General features: G+C 41.4%; 1 protein-coding gene across 1 annotated transcript in view; it reads right to left on the minus strand.

Moving 5' to 3' along the window:
* Positions 1 to 13,885, minus strand: part of LOC145394507 (uncharacterized) — a 106,163-nt gene that overhangs the window by 20,045 nt on the left and 72,233 nt on the right. Inside the window, exon 4 of the mRNA XM_080268352.1 lies at positions 12,477 to 12,616. Coding sequence (XP_080124478.1) covers positions 12,477 to 12,616 — 140 coding nt within the window. The remainder of the gene's footprint in view (positions 1 to 12,476; positions 12,617 to 13,885) is intronic.

Genomic DNA, 13,885 nt, shown 5'->3' on the forward strand with positions numbered 1-13,885 from the left:
ACAAAATGGACTCAGTGGTGGTGAATGAAGGGCGCGATACGCAATTGTTATTTGTGGCATTTTTTTTTTTTCCATGGCAATTATGTTTCGGTGACTCTCTTCCAGTAGCTTAAAAAAAAAAAAAAAAAATCCTACGCTAACCTTCGTAGCCGCAGTCACCAAGAAATGTCACCAGCAACATCGAACAGTGACACGTAAGATGGAATTCTCTGGGAAAAAATCGTCCGATAAACCGAGCGAGTGGTATCACCTTAACCCAGTCCTGGAGCCTGATGCATCTGGGTACTGTTAGTTAAGCTAAAAGAAGATGGTTTGGGTCACTGTGTGAACTCTTACCTTCAAACTCTTGAAAAAATGTCTTGGGTATCCCTGTCACTATTACCACTCGGACCAGGAATTTAATACAGACTAACAGTAGACAGCTTTATACACTTAAGAGAAATTATATCAGTCAAATGGTTAATTTTGATAGATGTATAATGTCGGTATGCATGAGAATCTAGAGAAAATCGTTAAAACTGCCAAAATATTACAAAACCGAAAACCAGAAGGAGCATCAGAGAGCGCAACACTCACGCCTACAAGTGGCCTGAAGACCAAACTTTTGAAAAATTTTTGCCACCTACTACTTCATTGTTCTCGAAATCGGATTAATTTATTTCTATGTGATCTCAACCCAGCTATTAAGGATGGTGCAAATCGAATAAAACTTTTCAAACTGAACATAGGGGTAACTTGACAGTTAACCTGTTGTTCTCAAAAGCAATGATTCAGCCCACTTGCTGACCTTCAACCATCCACCCTATGTGGTCCAGATCGGATCAAAGTTGGATTGGCTATTTTGTTCACACAGATACATGTGAGTCGAAAGCTGACCGTGCCTTGTAATCTATAGATGACTGTTCTCAAATATGAATAATTCGTTCTTGCATTATCCATAGCCGTGTCACAAACTTTGGTATAAATTGGACCTTGATCCCTGACCTCATCTTCTGACACTGACCCTTGACCTTTCTGAAAATCAGACTCTTAATCGGTCCACCATGTTTGGTTGAATTTGGAACAAAGTTGCTCAAGTTAAACTGCCATATAACCTTCATCTCTGACCCTCTTTTGTAGTCTTAGATTTGGATGAACTGTTTTGAAAATCTAATCGATTTGCTCCTGCCTTAGCATTAATTTTTACCCCAAGTTTGGTGTAAATTTGACAAAAAGTTGCTGAAGCTGTCATTACCGTGTGGCACTGTACTTTGACCTATTGTCCCCCCCCCTTAAAAATAAAACACACACACACACACACACACACACACACACACACACACACACACACACACACACACACAGAAAGAAAGAAAGAAAAGAAGGGGCATTCCTGGAAAGACCACAAACCTTTCTCCCAATTTCGGTGAAATCGGATAAAAACTTTTTTTTGAAATATTTGTTTAACACACACACACACACACACACACACACACACACACACACACACACACACACACACACACACACACACCAAATCACAATCCAGGCCCCTACTCTATATAGATATAGGAGCAAAGATGTTTGAGATATATTCTGTAAGCCGATGCTTCGTACACTTACAAGTGTTCTAATTTAGTCCCTTGCTACAATGATTCACTGCGTGCATCTGGATGTGTGGCGGCACAGACTCTTGGTTTGTTGATTTTCCTCTATTGTGAGCGTCCTCAGTTCGGTGGGACAGAGTGAGGGGCTGGGCAGGAAATGGTGCTCAATAACGACGTAGGGAAAGGCAAGGCAAGTTCATTAGCGCTATACATTTTCCACAAAAAATTTTCTTCATCAGTTTTACTGTGTTGTTGTTCTGTTAGTATCCGTTAGAGTGTACATAAAATTGCAGTCATACAGTATATAATGCTGTCTTCAAAGTGCTTGGTTTCAGTGTTCATAAGCATAATGTCTCACTGGCAGAATCAAAGTAACTTACGTTACTCTGCTGTATTTACATGCAAAGCTTTAAGCCAGATACATTTATTTTCTTGGTATTTAAATACTACGGGGAAGCATCACCAGTAACCTCCTGTAACTTCACTTATCTATGGTAGAATTTCTGGCAAATGTACTGGCAAAAATATCCGCTTTCCCACGCGGGTCATTGGTAATGTTGCCATCTGAAGATTTCAGCGGGGGAATGGAAGATGACTTATTAAACTTATTATTGAAAGAATTAAGAGTTTACCAGAAAATTCTATTCTCATTAGGGTTGTTAAGTAGTTTTGACGGTTGCTTTTGAAGAAAGTTTGATTTAGCTAGATTTATTACAGCTTTTGCATGATTTCTAGCAATTTTGAATTGAGAGAGTGATTCAGATGTTTTTGATTTTAAGTAAGAGTTATATGCTAATGGCTTATGGGCTGTTGCTCTGGCATAGTTGCCATCAAACCATTTTGGAGAGTTCGATCTTTTAATGAACTGTTGATTAGTATTAAGTCGCAAATGTGGGATTGGGTAGAACTGGCATCACTAGAGAAGAAAGACTGCCGTGGAATGTCAGCAAGATAATTTCTAAATCCATCCCAGTCTGCCCTATCAAAGTGCCATTGGGTCACCCTGACAGGTTCAGAATGGGGAGGAGTGGGGGGGCTAACTAATGAGGTTTTGATGAGATTGTGGTCAGAGGATCCAAGTGGTGACAGTACCTCTATCCTGTACTGCTCTGGATTATTTGTCAAGAATAAGTCCAAGAGATGGGCATTATGGTCAGGATTATCAGGTATTCTGGTTGCTTGCTTTACCAGCTGGGTGAGATTAAATGATTCTGCAAATAACTTGCACTCTAGATCAGTGTCATCAGTCCTGGCAGAATGCAATGACCATTCAACATTATGTATGTTAACCCGCCCCATCCCGACCACTTTTCCACCACTGACTCCCCCCAATCCCGACAATTTTTGGAAAAAATTTTTTTTGGCTCAAAGCTCCGCTCTTGGTGAGAAACATCGAAAATTCATAGAGAAATCGCTCACCTGAGGTTTAAAATACTCGATCCAGGTAGGAGTATCTCCTTGCCTTACAGGGATTTCTAACAGGCTGGCACCAAAGAAAACGAGTTCTATGGAAGGGTAACCATTCCACACCACTCATAAACGATATTTATTTATTTACTTGGTATGAATTTATATGTAGTACAAGACTATATTGGTTTTCAAACAGTAATATAGGTATTATAAACATTGTTTCACTCACTAACTCATCACCATACCTGACCTTTTTTTGCCACATTACCTGATGATCATTTCTGACTGTTTCTTCCTCTAATGCTATGTAAAGTTTGTCCTCCACATTGTCATCGATTGGGGAATCACTCTGGCCCTGAATTTCGTACCATGGCATGACATGCCTTTACTTCTAGGTCACTGATAACAGGTGAATTGCTGAGACAATGGCATGCAGGGGGGAGAGGAGGTCATGCTGGGTAAGGCATTGTCCCTGCCTGGCATCTTGTAGAGGAAGGTGTCCCATGTATACGTACCAAAAATCACTCGCAAAAATTGAAAATTGTGCAAATTAGGGACCTTGCAATTGATTCGTGTTTATGTACGTCAACGGGATTGGCAGTGATAAAATGTGTGGACGTTAATTCACGTTGACGGGACGCAGCAGGTTAAAATCACTCAAAATGGTTATTTCGGTGCTAAGGGTAAGGTTAAGGTTACTCAACTGTGTGGATATGGAATCAAATACACTAGGTTCCAAAGAAGCACTGGGGGAGTGATAAACTACACAAATGTATTTGGTAATATTTTGACAGTTTAGTTTATACAATTAATAATCAAAACTGGATGAAGTGAAGTTTAAAATGGTGTCAACTGCATATTGGGATTTGATATAACAACAAGTGCCACCCTTGTTACGGAAGTTTGTAAGGAGGTGGTAACCGGGAAAACATCCATCTATCTATCTATTCCCAGACGCATCAATCCCGTTTGGGGTGGCCACAAATAAATCGCCTCCAAGTCGCTCTGTCCCCCGCCATTTCACTGCCCCACTCCCAACTCACACCTCCCTCTCTCATATACCTCTCCACCCCATCCCTCCATCTCATCCTCAGCCTCCCCCTCCCTCTTCCCCCCTCCACCTCACTCACATACACTCTCTTCGTCAGTCTTTCACCCTCCATCCTCTCCATATAGCCAAACCACCTCGGTGTGTTCCTCATATCGCTTCCTATCACATCCACATCCACACCACAACGCTCCTTTATATCCTCATTCGTCAGCCTGTCTCTCCATGTGACTCCACAGGCTCCTCTTAAATAACTCATTTCCATTGCTCTCACTCTTGACTTGTGTCCTTCCAACAACGTCCAAGCTTCACTTCCATACATTAGAGTTGGTATCACAATACTGTTATGCAGCAACTTTTTCAATTCCATGCTCACTTTCCTGTTTCTTATCACTGCTTTCAAAGAACCAGCAACCTTTCTTCCCTGCAGTACCCTTTCAAGCACTTCACCCTCCAAACCTCCATCCTTACTCGTCACACTACCCAAGTACTTAAATGTACTCACATTTTCCAATTCCTCACCATCCAACCTCTCTGTACATTCACTGACTTCACCTCTCTCAAAGACCATCACTTTACTCTTTCCTACATTCACCTTTAGATTCCGTTTCTTACACACTCTCCCAAACTCATCCACCAAGCCTTGCAGCTCCCCTTCGTCTTCACTCAACAACACAGTATCATCTGCAAACAACAGTACAGGGAGTTTCCAAACACTATCCTCTCTCACCAGGGCCACTCCAACATCCACTACCCTACCTTGTATCTCTTTTATTACCCCATCCATGTACAGATTGAACAACCATGGAGACATGACACATCCCTGTTTCAACCCAACTTTCAAAGAGAAAAATTCACTTAGTTCACCATCCACATGCACTGCAGCCTTTGCACCATCGTACATACTCTTCACAGCATTCAACAACTTCCTATCTACTCCATATATTCTTAACACCTTCCACAATCCTTTTCAATCCACCCTGTCATATGGTTTCTATAAATCCATGAAAGCCACATACAACTTCTGTCCCTTCTCTAAAATCTTTTCCACTAAAGATCTAAGAATGAATATCTGATCTACACAACCTCTTCCCCTCCTAAAGCCTCCCTGTTCTTCTCCAACTAATTTCTCTGTTCTTTCTCTAACTCTGTCTATAAGTATCCTACCATACACTTTTCCTATTATACTAAGAAGGCAAATGCCCCTATGATTATCACACACTTCTTTCTCCCCTTTTCCTTTGTACAAGGGAATAATTATACCTGACTTCCAATCCTCCGGGACTCTACCTTCCTCCCAGGCCAATCTGCACATCTTCCACATCCATTCTACTACTATCTCTCCCCCATGCTTCAGCATTTCACCACACACTCCATCAATTCCTGGGGCTTTCCCCAATTTAACTTTCTTCATTGCTTCCACAACTTTTATCCTACTGATTTCTTCCTGTCTTCTCACCTCCCTCCTTCTCGCAGCCATTCCCCTGCCACTTATGCTCGCAATACTTCCATCCTCTATGTTCAACAGTTCCTTAAATTGTTCTCTCCATCTGCTCACTTTTTCTCCCTTCTCCACTAGTAATCTACCATTTTTATCTTTCACTCCCCTGCTAACTTCACTTCAACCCTGTCTTACTCTTTTCACCTCTTTCTAGAACATTTTCTTACAGTCCCTCCACTTTACACTCAAATTCCTTCGAAATTCCTCATCCACTCGCTTCTTACTCTCTCTTACTAATCTTTTCACCTCTCTCTTTCTTTCTACATATAACTCTCTCTTCCACCTCTCAACTTCTTCCACGCCCCTATTTCTCATCCATTCATTGTATGCTTTCTTCTTTTGTGCCACAGCCTGTTTCACCTCTTCAGTCCACTACGCTGTTCCTTGCACCCTCCTCCGTCTTCTCTTCCTTCCACACACCACATCTCGTGCTGCACGTATTTCTTCTCTATATATCCTACACACACCTTCCACGTCTCCCATCTGCTCCAATTCATATTTGCCCAATCGTTCCTCCACTTCTCTCTTATACTCTGCCTTTTTCTCATCCTTTTGTAACCTTTCCACTCTCCTTGCAACTACTTCTTCCTCTCGTCTTTCCCTTCTTCTATTCCTCCATCTTACTTGAATCCTAATTCTGGCCACCACCAAGTAGTGGTCAGAAAGTCCACTCCCCCAACCTATATAAGCTCTTGCATCCATTACACATCTTCGCATCTTTTCATCCACACACACATAATCAATCATTGCCTTCCTTTCATTCAGTTCACCACCCACCCTTCTCATCACTCGCCATGTATACCTTTGGATCATTTTGTGCCTGAAGAGGGTATTGGCTATTACCAACCCCCTCCCAGCACAAATGTCCACTAACGCACTCCCATTCTCAACTATCTCAGCAGGCACACCCCACTCACCAACTATTCCATCCATCTTCACATTCCCAACTTTACCATTTATATCACCGATCAAAAACACTCTCTCATTCCTTCCAAACTTTTCCATGCACACTTCTACATTTGTCCAGAACTCTTCTCTCATTCTTCTAGCACGATCTTGCATTGGCGCATACACACACACAATCGCCCACATTTGTATTCCAACTTTCAACTTAACCCACACAATCCTTGACCCAACTGATCCATACTGTCTTATGCTCTTCTTCCATCTTTTACTCACAACTATACATACTCCTTCCTTTGCCGTCTCATTCTCACCTACTCCTGAACATATACCCCATCCATACTCCCATTCTCTCACACTTTCTCCTCTCCATTTTGTTTCAGTTATTCCACATACATCCACTTTCGCACCCTCAAGCACCTGGACAATCTCTCTCTCTTTCACCTCATCATTCGCTCCTCTTACATTCCATGTACCCATAATGGGGATATATCAGTAGAGAGTGAGATTTGTGGTTCTGTGAGGAAAAGGGCCGAAGGGGATATGGACTGAAGGAATAAATGAACTGAGTTTAAGTTTGTGGTAAGGCCGCGGATGTTGGTGAAGAATAAGGCCGCACTTTCACTTCTTCCCTGACGAGCATTCCCGGAAATAGCAACAGTCGTTGCCGGCACAGTCGCTTGATGGCGACCGGGAGGACCCTGTGCCGCCAGCCCTACCCTGCCAGTGGTGGCAATCCGAATGCCACCTCATTTGATAGTAACATTGCAGTGGCCATTACTAAAGAGAGTGAGTAGAAGGTGTGATAATTATGTTATGTGCATGTAGTATGGTGTAGACAGTTGAAGGTAGAGGTATTAAGAGAGCTTGCTGGCCTACTCTCTGTGTAAGTGTATGCACTGAAAATGTTCAGCAAAGGGGGATGGTCAGGATCAAGTCCTGAGGACTGGTAAAACAGGAGCTCCAGCTTTCCCTATCACCAGCTTGCCATCCACCTCGGGAGTACTGCCCTGTTCGACTGGTGCTATAGTCTACAGTATTAGTTATATACATATGTATCAGTTATATGGCTACAGTGACCGCACTTGTGATTACTGCAGTTATGTTACAATTGCCACATTTATGTTACAACCACATTATGTAACAGTTGCATTAACAAGATGTAACTACAATGTTATGGCCAACGCAATTACGTAACAGTTGCATTAAGTAACTACAATTTTATGGTAAACACAATTGTGTAACAGTTGCATTAACAAGATGTAAGTACAATGTTGTGGCCAGCACAATTATGTAACAGTTGCATTAACACAGTTATGTTAGTCACACTTTCGTAACAGTTGCATTAAAATGATATAACAACAATAACATTAACACGATGTAACAGCAATTATACAGTATTCATACGTACTGTATATGTTTCTTTTACAGTATTATGTATTTCACTTAATTAACTTCTAAGTTAATTGTAACGTGTATATAATGTGCATTAATATGTTATGACAATATTTACTGTCGTTGGTACGACAGTGGGCGTGACCGAGCAACTCGTAGACATTATATAAGCACTAGTATATATCTCATAACACAATGTACAGGGTGTAGTGTCTGCTGGGGACATACACAGTTTCTCACTAGGAATGTCAGTCCACATAATGTATATCCACAGTCTTGTCCCAGACCATCAAGAATTCTTAACATATGATATATCTCATTAAATCTGTTTGTAGCCCAGATGACCAAGAATTTCATGACGTATTCAAACATGTGGAGAAACCAGCCCTAGTCGGTTAGTCCACGTGAATCTGCCAGACACTACATCACACACTCACATCCTCTCCAAACTGTATATAATGTCGGAGAGATTCCTTTCAGATCGGAGAAAGGGGAGAGAGGGGCAAGAGAGAAGGCCCGACACTAGGGTAAATGGGCTGTCACACTCCGTTACACTATAACTCACTATTGATATAACTGTGCAATAAAAACTCAGTAATCCAAGAGTGCTGTAACTCACCTCGTTGACACTACGTCTCACGACTTTATTCTGGCTGTACTTGACGATTCACAATCGGCTTCCCTATGTCCCTACGAGTACTTAACGACCATGCTATCGAGAACAGTATACAGTAATTCCAGCACTTTTCTCCATCACTTCTATCCATCCTTTCTCCTGACCAATTCCTTTCACCACAGATGATATACCAAGGGAAGCTGTTTACATGGGCGATATTACTAATAGCTTCAGCCCGACGACACCTTTCTCATATGGTTCTGGCTGACTTTAGGTTATTTTCTTTACCTTATGAGACCCTACGTATTCATATGGGCAATATTAATTCTTGGATTGTCTTCTGCAAGGAAATAAATCTTTTTAAAGCTGAATAAAGTCGTCTGCACCTAGCTAACAAGAAATTATATCCAATGCGTTATTGTAGTGAAGGGGTTAAAGAGCAGCCATTATGTCCTCATACATGATGCTGAATCATTGGGTATAATATTGACACATTAAGCACTTCAATAGGCCTATTTTCCTGCAAGCACCACATGATTATATAACCGAGAGATATTATCTGAATTGTAGTAGGTTAGTTACGGGATGAGATGGAGAGATGGGGTGGAGAGGTATATGAGAGAGGGGGGTGTGAGTTGGGAGCAGGGGAGTGAAATGGCGGGAGACAGGGCGACTTGGAGGCGATTTGTTTGTGGCCACCCCAAACGGGATTGAGGCGTCTGGCAATAGATAGATAGATAGTTACGGGATTCTTTAACTCCTTCAGGACGGCAGACTTCTACTAGGTTGAAAAATATCGTCTGCAACTAGAAAGGTTAAGTCAATACAATTCGTCATCTCAAAGGATTTAATATTTGGACGTCCTTATATTTTAGGAAATATGAACATAAGACGGCCTCAGGCAACTTGATTACGCTGCAAGGTCTGAAAAAAAAAAAAAAAAATCAATCGACGTGGACTAAAATTAGTTAAATTTCAAATACATTTCTGCTGGTGCTCGCGAGCGCAATTACGAAATGGTCAAAAGAGCACTACCAGACTGTCAATGAGCACAGAGGTGCTGGCCAGCAACAGGTTGGTAATCCCTGGTGGTGGGGATTTACAGGCACGAATTAAAGAGAGGGAACCGAGGAAGGCTCACGCCCCTACCGTGTTTTTGGTCAGCCAAAGATTACTTATAACTAAAGTATTTTTTTATCAAAATATATGCAATAGATAAGCAAGTGATGAAAAGAGGTATAAAGAAGTGGCACACAGTGTTCCATAGCAATGGTAAAAATAACAGTGATGGACAAAAAATAACTGAGAAAGGAAAGTACAGGAATAGAGGAACGAAGTGAAAAGAGGGAAGAGGTGAAGATAAGAATGTTGGAGAGACGCGATGAAGAGATGGACGACGATGTTTGGGAGAAATGATGTAGATACTGGTTACAAGGAATTACTGGAAAGGTAATTGCTGGATTTAAAAAAAAAAAAAAAAAAAAAAAGTTTGGGAAGTGTTGGAAAGAATTCTGGTGAAAATTACATGGAAAGAACTGCTGTAAACAAGAGACGTAATGAAGAGCTAGGATGCAGAGAAATGATGGAGGGAAGTGACAGAGATAAATGGTGTACTGTAGAGAAGTTGTTGGGGGACACATGATGGAGGGAAGTGGTGTAGATAAATACTAGAAATTGTGGATACTGTGGCGGGAAAGAAAAGAAAGGAGAGGAGGAGAAAATAATGGAAATAATATTGCCAAAATTGTGGAGAGAAGGAAAGTAGGGAGAATGAAGACAAAGGAAGCGATGTAGGGAAGTAGTCTTTATCATGAAATGAACGAGTGAGAGAGGGCAGGGAAGGAATTGGTGTGAGGTGTGAGCTAGCAAAAAAAAAATGTAGTCTAGAGAGAAGCCCTGTGAGGGAAAGAACGGAGAAATATTTGAGAGAGAGAAAGGGGGGGGGGGGCAGGCGGGGCAATGTGCATACGGTAAAAAAAAGTATCGCGCATAAGTGATACGATGATATCTGAAATGACCAATATAGCTTGTGTGGTCCCGGTAAAAGTAATTAATTAATCATCATCTGAATGTACATTCAGTAACAATATCAACCATAAATTTTCACACACACACAAAAAAAAAACTGTCTATAACATGTAAGCCTGCTTGACAATATGGTGCACATTCATCAAACATTTCGAGAGTCCGTCGTCCGAGGCGTCAAACTGTTTGGGCCAAATGTGAACCGATACTTTTATTTTTAATGTTTTTTCGTGTGTAGATTTTGTTAGCAAAAAGAACAAACAAAACACACGTTTGAAGCATAATTACATTTTACATGTTAAATATGACAGAATTTCACCACAATAATCGATAAGAGGAGAGGGAGGGGGAGGCCAACGATGATATGGAGGGATGGAGTGAGGACGTTTATGAGAGGGGGTTGTGAGCTGGGAGCAGGGCAATGAAATGGTGGGGGACAAGGCGACATGGAGGCGATTTGTTTGTGACCACCCCTTACGGGATTAAGGCGTCTGGCTATAGGGAGATAGATAGATAATCAATAATGTTACAGTGTAATGCGACGTAAAGCGTACATGGAAAGTCGCCACTGGGTGACCAAGGCCGATGCATGCAAGCATGTTGGAGCCTTTTTTAAACGAATGGAAACAATGCAGCTTAGGAGGGACCTCTCACACTGTACAGATAAACTAATGCCTATGCGCACAAAACATTAGAAGCATTACCAGATTTCACATTAAAATTATATCACAAATGGTTTCATTTACACACTTAATGATTAATTACATGTATCTCAGATACAAATTCCTGTCGTATTTTTCTATCAGCCAACCATCGCCATCTCTTCATGAAACTCCTCAACCCAGTCACCAAAAAAACGCATTAAGCATAAAGTTGCAACTACCTCATCAGGCATACTCTCCCCATCTAACTTGATTTATATTCACACAGATCGCCATCACTTTGCGCACACTGTCTGTCGTTAAAATTCTCATATGCTTTCCTAATTATTCTCTTTCATTGCCGCCTTTGCCGATGTTCCTCTCCACCGTTTCTCTCCTCCTCTTTTACGCTGTCAATCTCTCCACCGTTGTCCAATACTCCTATCCACCATTTTCTCTGTTTCTCTCCAGCACTTCTAATCCTTCTCCTCGCCACATTTCTTCCCGTGTCTTTCCTACATCTGGCTCCACCCTTTCTGTCCATCATTTCTCTCCACCATCTCTCTTCACAGTATACTTCACCCTTTTTTGCAACCAATTCCTTTCACCCTAGATAGTAAACCTTCATGGGTGATATATTAATAGCTTAAGCCCGACGATACCTTTCGCATGTGGTTCTGGCTGACGTTAGATTGTTTTCTTTACCTTAAGAGACCCTACGTGTTCATACGGGCATTATTAGTTCTATGGATTTCTTCTGTAATTAAACAAATTTTTAATAAACTACATAAAGGCTTCTGCACATGGCATGAAATTATATCCAAGGCGTTATTGTAGTTAAGAGGTTAAGGAGTGGCCATTATGTCCTCATACATGGTGCTGAATCATTAGGTATAATATTGCAACATTAAGCACTTCATCATGCCTATTTCATGCATAAGTTTAATCCAGCAAGTAGCACATGACTATAATAAAAGTGTGGGATTATCTGAACTGAAATAGGTTAGTTACAGGATTCTTTAACTCTTTCAGGACAGGAAATCTCTACTCGTTTGGAAATGACCGTGTGCAAGTAGAAAAGTTGTCACTAATATTCGTCATTCAAGGGATTTACATGAGAGCAGGATTAATTCTTTATTTAATAAGATTCCCGGATCATGAAGTGTGACGGGAGATGGGGGAGGGGGGAACTTAATTTTATTTACCTCCTGAGTCTTTGAGTTATTACTAAACAATAAGATTCTGAAACATCTTTCTTCTCAAAATCTTATACACCTGATTGCCAGAATGGGTCCCATAAGGTGCACTCTACCGACGTGTACACATACTTCCCTCCACATCCCCTGCTTACCAGTGATGAGCAGCGTGACAGGGGTGGATATGGGTTGAGACAGAGACACCTGGCAGAGGTAGGTGCCGGCGTCACTGGCCCGAGCGTGGTGGATTCGAAGCACCCACCGAGACCCGCCACCAGGATTCACTGACACGAACCTGTGCGAGTCCAGAGGTGGAAAGTCAGGCCTTGATATTTTTGTGTATGTCATGGATGTCTTTCTGATATGCACGTAATTTGCATTAATATCATACATAAAATCACTAGCATGTGGCATGCAGAAATAAACTGAGATGGAAGTGTTGCTGGGGAGCCTTTTCGTAGGAAAAGAATATGGCACAAAAAGGGCAAAGTGAGGTGTAATAACAAGGAGTTACAAAAAGGTAAGCGACAGAAAAGATAGAAACGACAGTAAACCAGAATGTTTTCATGGAAGCACTTCTTCAGGCACATAATCCCAAGTTACTACTTGCAGTCCTAATGAACCCAGGGTCGAATCCCGACTGGGACAGAGAACGGTTTAAGGATCTGAATTCCATAACAGCAAACTTTACTGATCTACCAGAAGACCTGCCGACATCTCGTAAAAATGCCCTCTCTAGTACCAATACACCATTCCTGTATGAAACAGCCCTAGCATTATTCAGTATGAACAGTGGGTGTTAGCGTCGAAATGGTGACATGTTGGGGTGTGTAAGAGGACGACTACTGGGCCTTGGAATAGGGTCTGCGTGCATTAAAAATAATAATAATAATAATAATCTATTTGTGGTCAAATGGCATTTTGTATGAAAGTACAAGAGTTCGCCGCCAGACTATGGCAGATCATCCAAAGACCCACAATCATGTCATAATTACTCCACAGCTAAAACTATTACCAGTTTGGAGGTGCAAAAAATGTAACATGTTATCGTAATGGACGGTGACTCTTAGTGCTGTAGTTGAGGCAGGTAAAGATGTGTGGCATGTATGAGGACTGTTGTATATCACGACACTGATGATCACGTGTATGCCTAAAGTTGAGGACAAAGTGTCACTTTAGCCTGCCGCGTGCCGGCTATTTTATTTTTTTTTTTTTTGGCTGAAATGATAGATTTTGATGTGGAAACAACGAATTTCGCCATTAAAATGCACACCGAGACTCGAAAATGAGTTTGATTGAGTCCTGCATACTCGTGTACAGGTACAGTATAACCGCTCTCTCACACTCAGTACGTATGTGAGAGAAAGCCTTTTTTCTATGAAAGGTATACTCAGGTGTTTATGCTGGGAAGGTATAGCAATGTTCAGTACACTTTTCTGATCACTTCTTACTTCAGCATCTATCACAATTTGCGTGTCTTTCTCACTGTGAATGCATCATCTTACACTTACTTGAAGATAGGTAAAACCTGACTTCATTACATACAGTCCTGGCACTTACAAGA

This window comes from Coenobita brevimanus, chromosome 27, assembly GCF_032717465.1.
Source record: "Coenobita brevimanus isolate Jiangsu-jjx chromosome 27, ASM3271746v2, whole genome shotgun sequence".
NCBI classification, from domain to species: domain Eukaryota; kingdom Metazoa; phylum Arthropoda; class Malacostraca; order Decapoda; family Coenobitidae; genus Coenobita; species Coenobita brevimanus.